This window comes from Lissotriton vulgaris, chromosome 6 (assembly GCF_964263255.1).
Source record: "Lissotriton vulgaris chromosome 6, aLisVul1.2, whole genome shotgun sequence".
Lineage (NCBI taxonomy): Eukaryota > Metazoa > Chordata > Amphibia > Caudata > Salamandridae > Lissotriton > Lissotriton vulgaris.
Genome location: NC_141694.1, coordinates 1,280,743,856 through 1,280,762,280, shown reverse-complemented (window position 1 = coordinate 1,280,762,280; position 18,425 = coordinate 1,280,743,856). Strand labels below are relative to the sequence as shown.

General features: G+C 52.5%; 1 protein-coding gene across 1 annotated transcript in view; it reads left to right on the top strand.

Annotated features, from left to right (window-relative positions):
- LOC147708779 (uncharacterized) overlaps nt 1-18,425 on the top strand; it is a 566,421-nt gene that overhangs the window by 438,401 nt on the left and 109,595 nt on the right. The window contains exon 10 of the mRNA XM_086927407.1: nt 5,203-5,331. Within this exon, the coding sequence (XP_086783533.1) occupies nt 5,203-5,331 (129 nt within the window). The remainder of the gene's footprint in view (nt 1-5,202; nt 5,332-18,425) is intronic.

Here is an 18,425-nt window from a genome sequence, read left to right as displayed (position 1 = left end):
GGATGGTGATGACAGTGGATGGATGTCAGCAGAGAGTGATGACCCCATAGATAGGGAGTCCCTTGCTGGGTCCCGTGTCAGTACCAGCGCCCCATCCCTTTCCCTGTCCCCAGAGGAGTGGTTGGATAGGAAGGAAGAGAGGGAGTATCAGCTAGCGTTGGAACAGCTCAGGTTGGAGCATGCCAAGCTAGAGGCTGAGAGGGCCTTGTTCAGGGAGAAGGTAGCCCAAGAGAGTAGGTTACCCCCTGAGTGCATGTGTAATTGTCTGGATTCCCCAGGGAGGGTGGAGTCCAGTGGTGGCAGCTTTTTAAGTGTTGGTGTTGACAGTCCCACTCCCAGTTCCCCGAGTATGGTTCCTGTTTCTCCGGAGGAGGAGAATAGGTTGAGGTTTAGGAACCTTAGGAGACTGCCTCACCAGGATTGAGAGGAGTATTCTGATGAGTGTGAGGATGCACTGATTGATTGGTTAAGGGTTCACGGGGAACCTGAGTATTATAGGCTGTTTAACCTAGTTGTCAGAGAGCAGTTGCTCAGTGTTGTTTGTCCAGAGTTGCGCCAACACCTGTTAGGGTGTGGATTGATTAGGCCTTGTGAGCTTGCAAGAGAAGCAGAGCGCTGGGAGAGTGCAAGAGGTTCCTTAGCGCCGCTAGGGAGTGATTCCAATAATAGTGGGTCAGGTTTTCTCCAACCCAGCGTGGTGGAGGAGGGTGAGAGTAGCCCAGCTAGGTCTCACTATAGTGAGGAGGGTGTAGGGGCTTGCTGTCTGTCTCAGTGGAGCGGAAGTGAGTGTGAGACCGAGAGTCCCCAGATGCCCGAAGCCCTGCCTCAGAGCCTGGATGGTTTCTTTAGGGAACACCAGGGTGGGGACCTATGCTTACCTGTTAGTCCACTTGAGGGAGATCTCCTAGTGTGTGGAGGACCTGGAGCATCTGTGAGCGGAGCTTCTGTAGTTTTGGAGTCTGGCAGTACTGCTCCAGGAGGGAGAGTACAGAAGTCCAGTGAAAGGAGTGATTGGGGAGTGACCTGTGAGTCCCCAGAAGTCCTGGAGTGCCAGGCAGTGATTCCACCAAAGGTTCTAGACCGGAGGTTGGAGGTCCAGGTTCAGGGTTTGCCTGACCTGAAGGGTGGGAACACTGTAATCAGTGTCCTAACCAGTTTTTCTCCAGAGGTACCGCCCCGGTTGGGAGGGAGCAGGACTCTGGAAGGGGGTGCAGAGGGTGGGAAAGCCCACCTCTGACCCCGGTACCACCTGAGGGGTTAAACCCTAGGTTGGGAGAGTGGTGTTTAGAGGGTACCCCTCGCAGGAGGAGGAGGAACCCTAGGAGAAGAGGTAAGGGGAGGAGAGCCTTCCCTGAGACTCCTGGTCCACCTAAGGTTGTAGACCCTAGGCCGGAGAACCAGTGGCAGTCTAGCCCTGTCTTGCAGACAGGAAGAGTGGAGCATGGCTGTTATGTGCCAGGGGTTACTACCCCCCACTTGGTGAGTTGGCAGGATCCAGTGGCACCTGGGTGGCCTAGGGCCTGGTCCTGGCCGAGGGCAGCTGGAGAGTACCAGTGGGGTAATCCAGTGAGTCCCTACCATAGTTTTAGAAAGAACCCCAGGGGTTCACAGTGGCGTAAAACAGGAGGGTGTCCCTGCAGTTGCGGGCCCGCGTCCGTGTTTTATCGCCCCAAGCAGGGAAGTCCATCACGGTGGTGATTGGTCTGCCCTGCGTTTTGGCTGGAAGGGGGTTGTGTTGGACTTGGCCCTTAAGGCAGGTTCACCCCTAATCTTTTTGCTTGAGATCTGTGATCCGTGTGGATGATTTTCTGGTCTGTGCGCACTTTTTCTCTGTGTCCCAGAGTAAAGTGCGTGCGTGTAGTTAGGCTGGCCTGCTCTCCCATAGGGATGCATGGGGAATGTCTGTGTCCCTAGTAGTTCCTGATGCGTGGGGAGTGCATGCCCTAATTTGGTATGTGCGTGTTCGTGGGAATGAATGCTTCGCAATGGTGTATGTGGCATGTGTGTGTCATGAGTAGAAATGCCATTTCTGGGACTTGGCATATTACTGTAAAATATGCCTGCAGTGTGATTGGCTGGAGCTGGCTGGTGAGCCTGGCTCCAGGAAGGCTGGATGGGTCTGCCCGGTGGTGAGTGTGAGATTAGCATGCTTGATGGCTTGGGAGGAGTGCACCTGGTCCCTGAGGGGCCTGGACTTTCCCCAGACAATGCTGGCTCCACCCCCTGTAGTGCAACTGATGTCCCTAGGCCTGCCAGTGAATAGAGAGGGTGGTTGAGGTAAACAGAGTACTTCAAAACCAGCTGCGACTGGTTTTCCCCCCCACCCTGCACCCTGAGACAAAGGGGTTTTTCTGTATAAGAAGGGGCTGTGTCCCCATACAATTTGTCCTGTCTTTGGTTTCCTTCCAGGATCTTGCCAGAGGGGGCTGCTGCTGCTGCAGGGGCCAAGAGGACCGCCACTCGGCTGTCTCCCTGCCTGGAGACCCAGTGTGCTGGCTCTGGCCCTGCCTTGCCCCTCTGCCCGCCTCCAGACCCTGCTGGAGCTTTGCTGTGCCTGGAGGCGCCCCTGACTTTGATTTGTAGAGCTAGGAGCGCTTTCCTTGTGCCCCAGTGCTCAATAGCGCTTTGCTGATATTTCTAGCGCTAGGCGCGCTTTCTGTAGCCCCTAAGCGCTTGGGAGCGCTTTGTGTGCAGCCGGTGCCCACCCGGCATCTGCCCGTCTGATTGTGCCGATTTTCCGATTTTTGGGCGAGCGAGTGCCCACCTCGCTTTATCTTTTTAATTGAAGGCCGGTGCCACCCGGCATTGCCCCGTGGTATTTATTTATTTTCGAGCCGGTGCCCACCCGGCATTGCCCAGGAAATCACCGCCGCAGCCCGGGAGCACTGGAAGCTGTTGCCGGGCCGCCGCGCTGCCTGCAGCGACCCGGAAGTCCCGCCCCCTGACCCCCAGGGCCGCGCTGCCATTGGCGGCCCCGGCGGAAGTCAGGCGAAAGATCGTCGAGACAAGGCCAGGCGGGAGACGAGGGAGGCAGCCGGTCGTGTCCCCGAGGCTCCCCGAGTGGAGCGAGGAGCCCCGCGCCGACAAGAGGAGAGGAGTGGCCGCCGCTGCAGAGACCCGGTGAGTGCAGCGGGGCCGAGGGAGAGCGAGGGAAGGGAGGAGGGCGTCGGGGCACGTTGTCGGTGCCGCCCCTCCCCTTCCGTGTGCGGACCAAGTGAGGTCCTCGGTGTGTTCGAGCCCAGAGGCTCGTGGGGCATTGTCCATTCCTCCTTGTTTTCCGAGCGGCCCCGGTTGGCAGCGGGCCGCTCCGACGGGCATTATTGGATCCTGAGTCCCTCGCAAGGGACTCCAACGTGCCCACAAGTATAGTTACGAGCCCCGAGGCTCTCAGGGGCACATCTGCGTTTTCGAGCCCACGAGGCTCCGAGCTCCCCATTGTCCTGTGAGCCCAGAGAGAGGCTCATCGCCTGTGTTTAGAGCGCTGAAGCTCTTTTTGTGCTTATTTCTTTTAGAGCCCTGAGAGAGGCTCTGGGGCACTTCCATCATTTTAAGAGCGCTGGAGCTCTAATTTGCACATTTGCTTTGTGAGCCCCTGAGAGGCTCCTTGCCCACTTTGTTCTTGAGCCCTCCTGGCTCCAACGTTTGCCCAGTTCATATTTACAACTGTCCAGCACTTAGTGGACAGTTGCCACGTTTAGGCTTTGTGTTCTGTTCTGCCTGCGCAGACCTCCCTGACACTGGGACTCAGGGCATTCCGCCCCTTTCGAGCCCAGTTGGCCTGAGGGACATTGTGAGTGTTGTGCTACGTGCACCCCGCGCATTGTAATTTCTGTGTATGTGATTCTTGCGCAAAATGTTCTAACCTGCACCTCTGTGTTTAATGCCTCATGTGCAATTGTTTATGTCCGCTTACCTTTTCTAAAAGTGACCTGATTAGGTATTTCATGTTTATCCACTTTGCTAAGAGTGACCTGCATAGAGGATTGTTGACGTCCCACTTCATGTTTATCTCCTTTGCTAAGAGTGACCTGCATAGAGGATTGTTGATGTCCCATTTTATGTTTATCCACTTTGCTAAGAGTGACCTGCATAGAGGATTGTTGATGTCCCATTTTATGTTTAGGTTTCCTTCCCTTTGCTAAGAGTGAATTGCTTAGGTGTTGGTATTCCTTCCTTAGGTCCTGATGAGAGGGTCCTAGTTACCTGCGTGATTTCCTACTGTGTTTTAGGGTTGCGTAGAAGGTCTTTACTGTTCCAGTGATTACTGGATGTGTGTTGCATTTATAATTTTGGTGCTACTCATTCTATGTTTACGACATAAGTGTATATCTACCAGTATTATTTTCTAACAAGTGCCTACCCCTGACAGTGGTCCATGTGGCCCTGTCCTTTACATAATTCCCCTTGTAAATTCTGCCCGTGCCCCTGGCACATTGTACAGTTTGCGTGTGTTATCTAATGTGTTGTTTATTATAATACAAAGGCTATTTTTTATATATATCCTTGTGTGGAGTCTTTCTTTGTGGTGGGCCTTGGGTGTTGTTGCTGGGGTGTGTGCGCAAATTCTTAACTCATACCGCCTCCAAGTTTAGCCTAGACTGCTCGCGCCACGTTACCTAGAGGGCGAGTGGGGGTTGCCTTGGTGTGTGACTCCCTTGCCCTGACCTTAGAAATGGTGATCCCTGACTGACCTCGACGCGAGTCTTGGCCGGCCTGGGTCCCGTTTCTAACAGCAACGTTAAGCCAAATTAAGTCTCTACAAGTGACATTCCGGTGGCAATATCCCCTTGTACATATGGCTCTTAGTTTCCCTGCTCTCGTGCAAGATCTTGTTTTGCAATCCTGAACCTGAAGGAGCAGAGTGTAAGCTTGTGCCTAGGTAGATCAACGTCATTGGGCATACCAAGGATAATGAACTTCAGAGTCATTGGAGGTCTAATGTCTGGTAGTAATGATAGTTCCAGAATTCTCCTTGCATGATAACTCCGCAAAACCCTGCATTCCCAGTTTATGTGACGAAACATACCTCTCCCTTTCACACATTTCACTAACTTATCATTTACAGCTAGAACTGTTCGCTGTTATTATAGTTGGCCCTGTGTAGAATAATATGTTGCAAAAAATCATTTATAAAATGTAATAATGTAGTCTTTCAAGTGCAATCTCTACTTGGTCTCATGGGTTTATTTCTATGGATTTCAGACAGCACTCATGTGTGAAGAGCTGCTGGAGAGCTTGGGGACTCTGTTACAAACTCAGAATACCAACACAGTGATAGTGAGCCATACTGCTTGTATTATTGAGAACCTGAGCCTTTCAGAGAACATCCAGGTGTGTAGCATGATTGTCCTTAATCCACTGATATTGGTTTAACGATCAATGAAAAATCCACAGCGTGTGATCATGTTTCTAGTATCCAGTCTCCAAGGTGTGGTCCCGTCAGCCCAGTGTTGTCATGTGGTAAGCCGACAGTAACTGTGCATCGCTTTTATCTGGCTTAATGTTTTTTTTTCATAACCAATTTTATTATGAGTTCAGGCAAAGTTCAGCACAGCCCTCCACAGTCAGGAGGAGACTGCCAACAACAGACAGAAAGAGATACATCATCAATATAGCATCGAACTCAGCGTTATATAGAAAATGACATTGAACTACCCCCCCCCCCCCAACCCCACAACTACCCACCCCTTATCCCACCCTAACCCAGTGCACGTGATCACAGTCTAGCAACATGAAAAAGCCTACCAACGTGGAGCCAGCCATTGGCCTAGGGTGCGGGATCCCCATCCAGCCGTAATGCATCATCAATGTCCATAGGGGGGTCAAGGAGCAGGCCCCGGTAATCCGCCCACCGTTTCCAGATTTTGTAGTGTTTGCGGGGACATCCCCGGGCTTCAAAAACAGGTTGCTCTAGACCCATGAGGAAATCCAGGCCCGCCCTCCAAGCCCCGAGTGGGGGGGCGCGCTCGCTCTTCCAGGCCTGCGCCAGGTCCCTCTTCGCCACCACTAGCCCCAACAACAGCAAATGGCGTTTGTAAATATTGCCCCCAACGTTCTCGAGAACATGGAGAAGGCCCAGCTTGGGGGTACGGGGCAGATCCCAACCCAACACTTCTGACAGGCAGTCCCAAACCCCAGCCCAGAATCGAGTCAGTCTCTCACAGGACCATATCGTGTGAAACAGGGTGCCCTCTTCAGAACCACACCTCAGGCATTCCGGGGACGCAATAAGGCCTGCCCGCCATAGGCGGCGTCTAGTATAATACGCCCGGTGGAGGTATTTGAACTGGATGAAGCGAAGGCGGACGGCGATAGCAGCACCTCGGGGAGATTCCAACGCCTCACGCCAGTCATCATCATCCAATGGACCAATATCACCCTCCCAGGAGGCCCTCAGCGCTGCGAGTGAAGGGGAACAGTGTGTGACCAGAGTGCGATATATCTGTGAGACCTTCTTGTCACCCAGGTCTCCCATAAACAGTTTAGCCTCGATAGGACTAAAGTCAGGGAGCTGTTCCAGGCCCACCAGACTAGGGGTAAGTGCGTGGCGAAACTGAAGATAGCGGAAAAATTGTGTCTTGGGCATGCTAAATTCGGAGCTAAGTTCCTGAAAGGACTTTAGGGTAACACCAGAGAGGACATGGCCTAGGGACGAGATCCCAATCGCATCCCAACCGTCAAAGCCGGATAGAGATGCCAGCGCCGGTAACAAGCCATTGCGCCACAGCGGGGTCTCAGCTGTAAGCCGACCCCACCAGCCCACCCGATGCAGAGCCCGCCGCCAGACAGCGAAAACCACCTGGGTGACCTGCGGAAGCAGTCGTCTCCGCCTAGCCGAACACAGCAGGGTGTGAAGGGTGGCGCCACCCATCAGTGAATGCTCAAGAGCATAAGCCGGATCACTACGGTCTCCATACCACCACTCGTTGAGCACAAGGAGATGAGAGGCCTGATAGTAGGATAAAATATCCGCGGCCGCCAAACCGCCGCAGTAGGTGGAGAGGAAGCATGTGCGCAGCGCTACCCTGGCGGCACCGCCAGCCCACAGAAACCGGCCCAGCACAGAATTAACCGTACGGAACCACTGCGGGTCAATCTGGAAGGGATGGTTCTGCAGTTGATATAGCAGACGGGGCAAAGCCACCATCTTGAAGATGGCCGATCGGCCGTAGATATTAAGTGGCATGCGTGTCCAAGTCTTAACGTCCAGCTGGACCCGGTCCCACACCGGCAGGATGTTCCGGTCCCAAGCCACTACAGACGAGGTGGAGAGGTAGACACCCAGGTACCTCACACCCTCCACAGCCATCCGAAGGGATGCAGCCCAAGGGCAGTCCACCGTGGCACTCCCCAGCACCCACAGGGTCGATTTGCGCGGGTTGAGGAAGAGTCCCGATGCCCGGCCAAACTCGTGCATCAACTCCAGGACACGAGGACCCGTACGCTGCAGGTCAGTCATGAAAAACAGCACATCATCCGCGTATAATGCTATGCGGTCGGAGTGATCCGCACCCCAGACGAAGCCACGGTAGAGCTCATCGCGGCGCACCCTGGCGGCCAGCGGCTCCATGGCCAGCGCGAAAAGGTAAGGGGAAAGTGGACACCCCTGACGCGTGCCCCTGGACACCGGAAAGCGAGCAGAGGCCGTTCCCGATATACGTACCGAGGCCGTGATCTCAGTGTAGAGCAGCCTGACATAGGATAGGAATACCGGGCCAAGATTCAGCAGCGGCAACAGAGCAAAAAGAAAGGTCCAGCTGACCGAATCGAAGGCACTATCAATATCAGCCAGCAGGAGCGCCGCCGGGTCCTCCGAAGACTCGATCGCTTGTATCGCAGCCTGCGCCCGTCGTATATTGTGTCTCGTTGCCCTGCGCGGCATAAAACCGGCCTGATCCGGGTGGACAAGGGCCGAAATGTGTGGAAGTAAGCGGTTCGCTAGCGCCTTTGCCAGGAGCTTGGCCTCGAAGTTGATGAGGGATATGGGGCGATAAGAGTCATGGCGATCGGGGGGCCTACCCGGCTTCGAAAACACTACTATTTCGGCATGACGCCAGTCCGGTGGAAGGTGACCACACTCTCGTGCCTGTTCCAGAGCCCGCAAGTAATGCGGACCGAGCTGTAGAAAGTACTTCTTATAAAATTCGTTGGGGAAACCACTTGGCCCCGGCGCCTTGCCTACATTCAACTGACCCAGCGCATCCCCTAACTCCTCAACCGACATGGGGAGGTCCAGGGCCTCGCGCACCTCATCGGACACAGCCGATGGGGGAACCGATGCAATATAATCTGTGATAGTGGCAGGGGAGAGAGTCTCCCGTGAGGCATACTGGTGCTCATAATAGCGCGCAAAACTCGTTGCGAGAGTTGCCGGGTCTGTAATCGCCACTCCGGCACCATCAACAAGGCCCGGCAGAGTAAGAGGCTGTAGGTTCTGTTGACACAGCCTATGGAGCATGGCGCAGGACTTATCGCCCCACTGGTAGACCCGACTACGAGTGGCCAGCCACGCCTGACGAGCCTCATCCAGCAGGACCGAGGAATAAGATTGTTGCGCCTGCAGGAGTAGGCGCAGTGCCACATCTTCGGGTGCCTCGCTGTGCCGAGCCTCGAGCTCCTCCACCCGCTCCGCGGCCGCAGCAATGCCTCCCAGCCTAGTCCGGCGAGCAGACGCACACCAAGCAATATCTATGCCCCGCAGAGTGGGTTTCATAGCCTCCCAGACTGTCACTACATCCATCCCTCCTGTAAGGTTGTCCTGCCAATAATGGGCGATCGCGCTACGCAGATGCTGGGAATAGTCAGGGCGCTGCAGATGCCACGCTGACATTCGCCATCGGAAGGGGGATCGTGCTCTGCACAGGTCTATTTGTACCGCCACTGGGGAATGATCAGAAAGCCCGCGAGGCCGAATCGCTGCCCCCGTCACCCTGGCCAGGAAGGCCCTCGGGACAAACACATAATCCAAACGGGACAGGGAGCCATGGACCGCTGAGACAAAGGTGTACTCTCGCCGTTCCGCATGCATATGTCTCCACACATCCACCCAATCCAGCCCATCAGCCATAGCCCCCAACCGTGTAGGGGAGGATACAAGTGCCACTCCCGGCCTCCTCTGCCGGTCCAAAGCCACATCCATCACATCATTCCAGTCTCCGCCAATCACAGCCATGGAGCGGGGGAACTCAGCCCATAGGGCAAACAGACGTTCAGCTAAGGCCCACTGCAAGTGGGGGGGGGGCATACACACAGCCAAACACAACCGGCTCCACCCCGACCTTCCCTTGCACAAAAACAAAACGTCCCTGGGGGTCAAGCCACTGACGCTCATGTACATATGCCAGCCGTCTATGAATAAGAATGGCCACACCCCTGGAACCCCTGGTAAAACCGGCATGGAACACTTGATGGAAGCCAAAGCGCTGCAAACTCAGGGCTTTCGTACCTAGCATATGTGTCTCTTGAAGGAGGAGCACATCTGCCAAGTCCCTCTTAGCCCAGCGTAGCACTGCCCCCCGTTTAATCTTGTCCAATAGTCCTCGTACATTCCAGCTAAGGACACGTAAGGAAGCGCCATTAGGCGCCAAGTGAGGAACATCAACCATGATCATAATTCTCCCAGTCCCACTCACCCCGGCCCCCGGCCCATGTCTCAGACCCCACAGTTGCAAAAAACCCCAAGACCACGTGCACCCCCAGAACCAGAACCCCAGACCCCACAAACCCAATGACCCCAACCCCTACTACCCCTCCGACCCCTACCCAACCCTCAAACAACCAAACACCCAGGTCCCCCCCTCCCCCACCCCAATACCTCAAGGAACAATGAAGTATCTGTCGCGGCATACGGTACTTCAGGCCCAAAACACAGCGCCTAAAGCCAGCCATACCAATGGATCCCAACTAGTCCCCCCCCGAACTAATCAGACACGCTACCAGAACCACCCCCCGGTCCCAACAGAAGGAGGCAGCCCGAAGTACGTGTCCTGAACCCCAACAAACATACAGTAGAGTTATAGGCAGAGTACCACCAGAAGGTTATAGCCCATAAAGGCCCCGGCAGTTGCCAAAAAGGAGTCAATACTGCACCAGCCAATGTACATCCCACCAACCACGGTTCAGCTTCTGCCAGGTGTAGTCACATATAGAAGGCAACCAGCAGGCAGCTCCCACGATAGGCGATCAGGAGCCTCCATCAGATCCATCCGCCTCAGGCTGTGTGTCCCCCAAGAGGGGGTCCCGGGACAGGGACCTCCTCCGAGAGCGGGATTTGCGATGACGTTTCCCCTTGCCAGACGAGCTGCTCCTGTCCTGAGACGAGCTGCGCGATGATTCAGAGTGCAGCCCCGGTTGGACGTGAGGTCGGATTCTGACTGTTTCATCGGTCCAGGCGAAGACGGCCTCCGGTGTATCAAAGAAGAGGGTCTTGGAGTTGAAGATCACTCGGAGGCGGGCCGGATAGAGCAGCGAGTACTGAATTTTCAGGCCACGTAGCTTGGCCTTGGCATCTAGGAAGGAGTGTCTCTGTTGGTGGACCAGCTTGGTATAGTCCGGGAAGATCATTATTTTATGATTGTCATACAACAGAGTGTCCTTCATCCGCGCCTCTCGGAGAATGACGTCCCTGTCGTGGAAATTAAGGAGCCTGGCGATGATCGGGCGGGGCCGCTCCCCGACTGGCGGCTTCTGAGTTAGGGCGCGATGGGCACGCTCCACTATGAAGCATCGCGACAGGGAGTCCGGTGGTAGCCAGCTCTCCAGCCACTGGGACAGAAAAGCCTCCATAGGCCCCTTCTCGCAGTCCTCCGGAAAGCCAACGAAGCGCAGGTTGTTCCGCCTCGCCCGCCCCTCGGCATCCTCCACACGTAGCGCCAGGCCCCGTTGTACCTGCTCCATATCGGCAATCTTCTTCTTGAGGGTGCCAACATCTCCCTCCACCGTCGTGACCCTGGTCTCAGTCTCAGCAATGCGGGCGACTGCATTGCGAAGATCTTGACGCAGTAGCATCACATCGGCCCCCACCGCGCCAATTTTCGCATCCAGCATGTCGCGGGACTGTGTAATGGCCGCCATCAAAGCCGCATTGTCTGGTCCAGCAGGATGACTACCCCCAGCCCCACCGGCTCCTCCACCGTGGCCCGTGTACTTGTCAATGGGTCCTGTCTTAGCGGCGGCCGAGCCCCTCGTCATGGCGGCCGCCCAGAGGGTAGAACAATGACACGCACCTGCAGTTGGGCCGCTTCTTGCAATAGTCCCCCAGCTAGGCCCCGATCGAGGCGTCCCGAACACACCAGGTCGCGTGAGAGTCCCTCGCCACCGGTCCACAGATCAGGTACACCCCAGGCAAAGCCGCTCCGCAAATGTGTAGGATACGTCGACGTGCCCACCGGTACCCCTGGCACGGCGCAGTTATGGGCCAGCCCAGCGCAAACCACAAGTTCTCCAGCCGCCGCCCCAGGCACCACAGGAGCAGGATAGGGCAATTCTCCGGGTCAGGCGCCCGCCTGACCCCTCAGTACCCGGGGGGCCCCTGCCGTGTCCACTCACTGGGGCAATGGATCTGGGCCGGGATCGCCAACTCAGAGGTCCGACTGCACCAGGGCCCGGTAGGCCGTAGATCTTCCAATATCCCTTCCAGTCGCGGGCCCCGCCGCTCACACGGTGAGGAAAGCAGGGGATCCCACCGCAGAGTGTCAGGAGCAGGCAGCCCCGGATCGTGGCCAGCCCCGGCCGTAAGGAGCAATGTCCCGGCCGCGCTCGGACACACCAGGCCGCCCCGGCCGCTCCGGCCCCTTCGCCGCCTCCACACCACCTGCAGGTCCAGCCAAGCCCTGGGGGGGACAATCGGTATTCAGATGTCCAATGTCCGCAGCGACCCCCTCCAGCACATCACTCCACAGCGCCGGTCAACAAGAGCGGAGGATGCAGCCCTCACCAGCAATGGAGCCGCCGCCAGTCCCAGCAGAGGGCACCGCGTCCGCCGGCGGCGAGGGGCGCCGCGCCCCCGGAAGGCGGAGGGCGGCGCAGACAGCCACAGCAGAGCGAATGCCCTCGGGCGGGGGCCGCCAAACTCGAGGCCCCGGCTCCGGCAAGTCCAGGTAGGCCGCAGCCCCCCAAGGGCCTCCCTACCGGCCCAGGCCCCCACCGCCGGCAACGCAAGGACAGACAGGGCACCCCGCTGTGAGTCGCCGACAGCAGGGAGCCCCAGAACACGGCCAGGGAGCGGCAGCGCCGGCTCCGGGTCAGGTCCCCGGTCGGGGACGTCAAAATCGAGGCCCCCGCTCGGCCGGCGGGCACCAGGCCGCTCGCTGCACCAACTCGTCTCACAGCCTCCGATGGTCTCGGCGCGGCAGCTCCAGCACCGGACGGCTCCCGGTGTCCTCCGCCAACACTCCCGTAAGTGTGGTGCACTTTGCAGGGTTCAGGGCCAGGATAAACGCAGGATAATCGGCGGGCCGGCGGGAGCTCTTAGGCAGCCACGTCCGCCATGCTCGCCCGCTAAGCCACGCCCCCCTGGCTTAATGTTTTTAACATAATTTGTTCTTTGTCACTTTCTCATATCATCTGGTATGTTCATGTATTTCTCTGGTATGTTAATGTATGTCTTTGACCAAGGAGACAGCTGCATATGTTTATTTTATTTATATTTTATGAGCACTGTGCATTGAAAACAAACAAAGGCAATGCAAAAGGTCTGGCTCATACGTGAAAAGGTCTAGTTTATTACTTAAAGGTCTCTTTATTTACTGGTGAGTTGAGGCATGCTCTCAGTCGTCAAACATGCCCCCTATTGCCCATTCTTGCACTCGTGTATTCATTTACCTACTGATTGACTAATTCAAGCGCTTGCTCACTTACCCATCCACAATATAAACACAGAGAGGCAAGTACATGAAAAACAAATTAAGAGAATAAAAGTAGAAAAAGGAAAATGTTCCACCACCTAAATATGGCAAACTTGTGCTTACAATAAAAAATTTAATAAACGGAGCAGTACGTTTTGCCATAGTATTATACACAGTGTATATATTTTTTTTATGGCTGTTTGCCCATTTGGAACAGTAAAACATTTATGCATTATGGGCAATACCATTTAAAAATGGCCATCCAGTTTAAAAGCAGTGGTCATGTGGTATGTGGCAAACTGTCCATTAAATGTGCCACAGACGAGCAGCCTAATAGCACTCTCTGTTGAGCTGCAGTATGGAACCTACCAAAAGAGAAAATGGACAACTCAACGTTTGTCCCACCATCCCTTTCACTGAAGCACACTCAATTTTCAGGTGAAGATGCGCATGGGCTCAGGCAATATGCCATCACTCAGGGCAGTAGAAACAGTGGCCGAAGCCGGCACCCATTGCCCCATGTTGTATGCTGTCATGGATGGAAAGAGTGTGAATGGCACTCGAGGATAATTGCTTCCTATGCTACACTTTCCAGAGGAATAGTGATATGAATTACATGGGTCACCCCTATTCAGCTGGTGGGGGTGGTGGGGTACCCTGAAGGGATGTACCTGCAGGGTGTTCTAGAGGAACAGAATATAACTCTTCTTAATATTCTTGTGCCACGCATGATGACCCACAGATCTATACAGATCCATACATAGCATGTCATAGTCTTTTTTTTTTTTGAAAACCTTTATTTTGATAAAAGCAATACAATTACAGGCCTACAACCACAGGGACCGGCCGTTGCTAAAACTAAACGGAAAACCAAGATTGCATCGTTACACAGCTATTTAGCCGACAACCCGAGGGTCCGGCAGCAATTCCGCATATTATTCTAAAAAGTTCTGTGGTAGTAAGCAGGATAAATGAAAGGTTTCACATTTTATTATATATTAATTACAATGAAAAATAAACTAAAATAACTAGCGAGGCAAAAAGAAACTAAATGGTGGGTGTCTGTCCCAGGGGGGGAAAGCCGTATCGGAAAATTATATATGCAATTGTTACATTCTTGCTTTTCCTATGCTTGTTTTCCTTCATTGTTGCTGGAGCCTAGAATGTATGATGCGTGCCTGCATCTTACATACTTGGTTCCAGATTCTCCTCCAACTGTTTTATTCCCTGGATCTACTGCCTAACGGATGTGCTGTGCTCCTCTTATCCTACCTTCAAATAAACCTACTCATTTTTATATATATGAGTCTCTTACTTTTTTATATTGGCGACGAGGATGGGATAAGAGGAGCACAGCACACACAAAATTATCCTTCTTACTCCAGAAGATAAGCGGATTGTGTCCTGTTACTTTCTTACTTGTTCCGGTGATTCTGCGTTAAGTATTAAGCGTTTTATCGATTTCTTAGTATTTTGCTTGTTTTCTTCGTGAGCTGACTCTGCTTAGTGATGTCATTGGGTGCCGGCGTTTGAACCAATCAGCTTCTTTCTACATATCTCGATCCTGATTCGCCAGCCTGTGTGACTCATTGCGCATCACTATCTACGTCTTTGCGCATCATCACGCATTACACTCCACGTAATTGCGCATCACGCGAGGCGGCCATAACAACTAATTTCACTGAGTGCCTAAAACACGAAGCGCTTACAACACGCTCACCGGACAAGTGTATTTCAACTATTTCGTTTGAAATAAAAGGAAAAGAGGTACTGTTTTACACGCTCTTCTATTCAATGCGTGTTTTCTTTCATTTATTTCGCGTGTGATGACTATGTTTTTAAAAACAGTACTACAAACTTGATATTTTTTTTTTTCTCGACAATGCCACAATCTCAATAGACTACCTATTACTGTTTTACTTCGTGATACTTCAACAATTCATTTTTCGGAAGCTTTACTGTGGAAAATTTTGACTGGAAACCGGTGTATTTTTATTACTAGACTGCCATCTACTGGATATCTTAATAATTATTTTTGTTTTGGATTTGTTAGTTTTGTTTCTTAGTAGTTTATTTAACATTTATTTTACATTCAGAATCTAACATGCAATTTGATCCACCGTCCAAGTTTTTACAGTCTAAGGGTGATCCACCTATTCCATGGACAAGATGGAAGGAGGAATTTTTTACCTATCTCAAGGCTATGGATGGAGAACGCATGTCTGCAGAGAGGAAAAAGAACATATTTTTACACTGTCTTGGGTCAGAAGGGCAATTAGTGTTTAGAACCCTACCTCCTGTAAGATCTGGTGGTGATAGCAATGTTTATGATGAAGCTGTTTCTAGAATTGAAGGAAGATTCAAACCTATTACTAGTGTTGCACTAAATAGATTTAAGTTTTATACTAGGGTTCAAGATGAAAAAGAGTGTTTTGATGATTTCCTTACAGCTTTACGTGCATTATCTTTACATTGTAATTTCGGCCTTATGACAGATGAAATGATCAGGGATCAAATCATTGTACATGTAAAGAGTAAGAAAGTTCAAGAGCAGTTGTGGACTTTAGGTGACCCTAGTTTAGAAATAGCGATTAGTACTGCTAAAGCCCTGGAGCAGTCTGATAAATGGATAAAATCATTAGATAAAGTGTCTCCTCCCAGTACTTCTACATCTACTAGTGAAGTTAGTGTAGTTAAACCCCAGGAACAAAAAAATGCCTTGTATTCCAATAGGAATGATGGAAAAGCTAAACAGTTCTTTTGTTTTAGATGCGGTAATCCCGACAATATTGCATCTTTTCCGCAGTGTCCTGCTATTAGTAGACAATGTAATAAGTGTGGACGCTCTGGACATTTTTCCAAAATGTGTAAAACTCCCACAAGACCGTTCCAAGACACTAAAAAATCTTCCTTTTCTACTTCTAAACGTACTGGTAATGTATCATATGTCAATGATGAAGCTTGTAGTGATCCTGACATTAAGGAGTTCCGAATTGTTGTTTCTGTGCAGGAGTCAATTGACATGTCACAAGCAGACACACTATCTTCTCCTAAGAGTTGTGTTACCATTTTGGGTAAAGTATTAGAACTTATGGTGGACTCTTGTTCCCCTTGGACCATTATCACACATGAGTATTGTGTAAAGTCATTTGGTGATCTAATTGATATAGATGCATTATCTAAACCTGATATCTGTGCCTACAATTTTGATGAGTCTAAGATCAATTTTATTGGTTTTAAAGAAGTTTTACTTACAATCAAAAATAGTTCTGCTAACGTGAAACTATATGTTGCGTGGAAAGGAGTGAATGTTTTGGGGTGGATGGACCAAGCGAAGCTAGGTGTTAAATTGAACCCTATACTTAAAGATCCTGTGTTAGTACTTGCCATATCTAATGGGGAGTCTACTGAGTCACCTGAGTTTACAGAAATCTCTAGTGCTTTTCCTAAGGTGTTTTCTGACAAGTTGGGCAAATTGAATGGATTTAGTCACAAGATCAAAGTCAAGCCCAATTCTATGCCTGTTAAACAAAAACTAAGGGGAGTGCCTATTAGCATTAGGGATGAACTTAGAGACATGCTTGATACCATGGTCAAAGATGGTATAATTGAAGAAGTAGAATCATCTGAGTGGGTTTCGCCTATTGTTTTGGCCATTAAACCGGACAAAAGTATTAGGCTGTGTGTAGATTTAAGGGCACTCAATAATAATTTGGTTACAGATTGTCACCCACTTCCTAACATGAATGAAATGTTATGCATGTTAGATGGTGCTAGTGTATTTTCTACATTATTTATTTATTTATTTTTAAATTTGTTTTTATTGCAGAATTAGAAACCACAGAATACAAATGTTCAACCAGTCCACTCGTAATGTCCCCCCCGATCAACATTAAAACGTATACCTTACACAGCCATTCAGCCCGCATCCCGGAGGCCGGGCGGCATAGTGCCCTACATAGTGGGAAAGCATCACGGTGAGTGTCCCTTAGGGACAATGGTCGAAAGATCATTTTACGTATCTGCATTTTACCCCCCCACCCACAACAAATAACTTCGTCAGCCATCCCACTTACGCGATCAATGCCACCATCCGCTACCGGACCCGCCCCGAGCACTGTAGGGCCCACCATACCTGGCCCGCGCCCCCTAACCACCACTCGCTCAGCACCTACGCCCCACTGGCCCTTCCTAGCTCGAGGTCGCCGTCGCGGACAACCTACCTCCTGGCTTCCGGCCCACCCCGAACTCCCACTGAACAACCCCCCGATGTCCCCTCCCCGGCAACTGCTAATGGTGTGTGTCCCGTCTTAAAGGGTAGTATGGATCCCGCTACAGTGTCAATGACAACTCTGAATTAGTACGCCACGCAGTGTCCACAGGTCCCATTCACTCAGTCCTCATCTTCCACTAAAGAGTCACGCAAGGCTTGCACCACCAACTCCCACGCACGCGCTGCATCCAAGGCCTTCTCATTACCAAGCTTGACAGCCTGTTTCATTCGGAGCACGCGCTCGCATTCAGACCACCGCAACAATTCATTCTTCCACCTCCTTACTGATGGCCCGCCCCTGGACTTCCAATGCCATGAGATTTCTCTTTGTGCCAGTATCAGACCCAAGTCAATAAATTTGCTCGTCACCTTGGTGTGTTTAGTGTGCGGGAACCAGAGCAACAAGCACGCCGCCATATCGAAGTCCACCTCCCTGTCGGTCACATCGTTTAGGAGGTCCCCCACCTCTGCCCAGTAGGCCTCCAAATGCGGACAGCCCCAAAACAAATGATCCATGTCCGCTCCCGGAGACGAACACCTCGGGCACCGCGCGTCCTGCACCTGGAAGTACCGCCGTATTTTTTCCGGGGTCAGATAGGCCCTATGTAGCACATAGAAATGCACTTGTTGGAAGCGCGCATTTCTCGTGCCTTTCCATGTGCGCCGTAAAGTGTGGCTCCACACCGTGTCTGGAATGGGCCTGCCCACACTCTCCTCCCATTTAGCTTTGAGCCCCTGGAGCGGTTCCAGTCCCTCATGTAACATCCTGTTATGGAGGCAGGTCACAGCCTTGAAGGTTCCCGCTGCCATCACCACATACTGGCACGCCATGGTCGTGTCCGGTTCTAAGAGCCCTCCCTTCCAGTGCTTCTGTATAGCCGCTACCACCGCCGCATGCAAGAGGAACCCCCGTCAGACAACCCGAACTGTTCCTGAAGCACTCCGAAGGGCACCAAAGTCCCATCAATATACAGGTCTCCTACTACCTGGAGTCCCGCCTCCTCCCATTCTAACAATGGGGACGAATCGCCCCCGTGTGGTAGGGCCGTCAGCATACCGATCGGAATTTCCGGCGCATAAGGCCGCGTCGCCTTCGCTCTCCTAAGACTCCTCTGCCAGCACAGCCTGAGCGTCCGTTCCTCCATAGTGAGGCCCCGCAGCTCAAGCCTCTGCTGCATGACGATATAAGACAGCACGTGGCGTTGTATCCCCAGCTCTCGGTCCTCCTCCGGTCCCCTAAACACCCTGGCCACATGTTGCGTGAGAACCTGTAGTTGCGCCGCCAAGTAATATAGTTCAAAATCAGG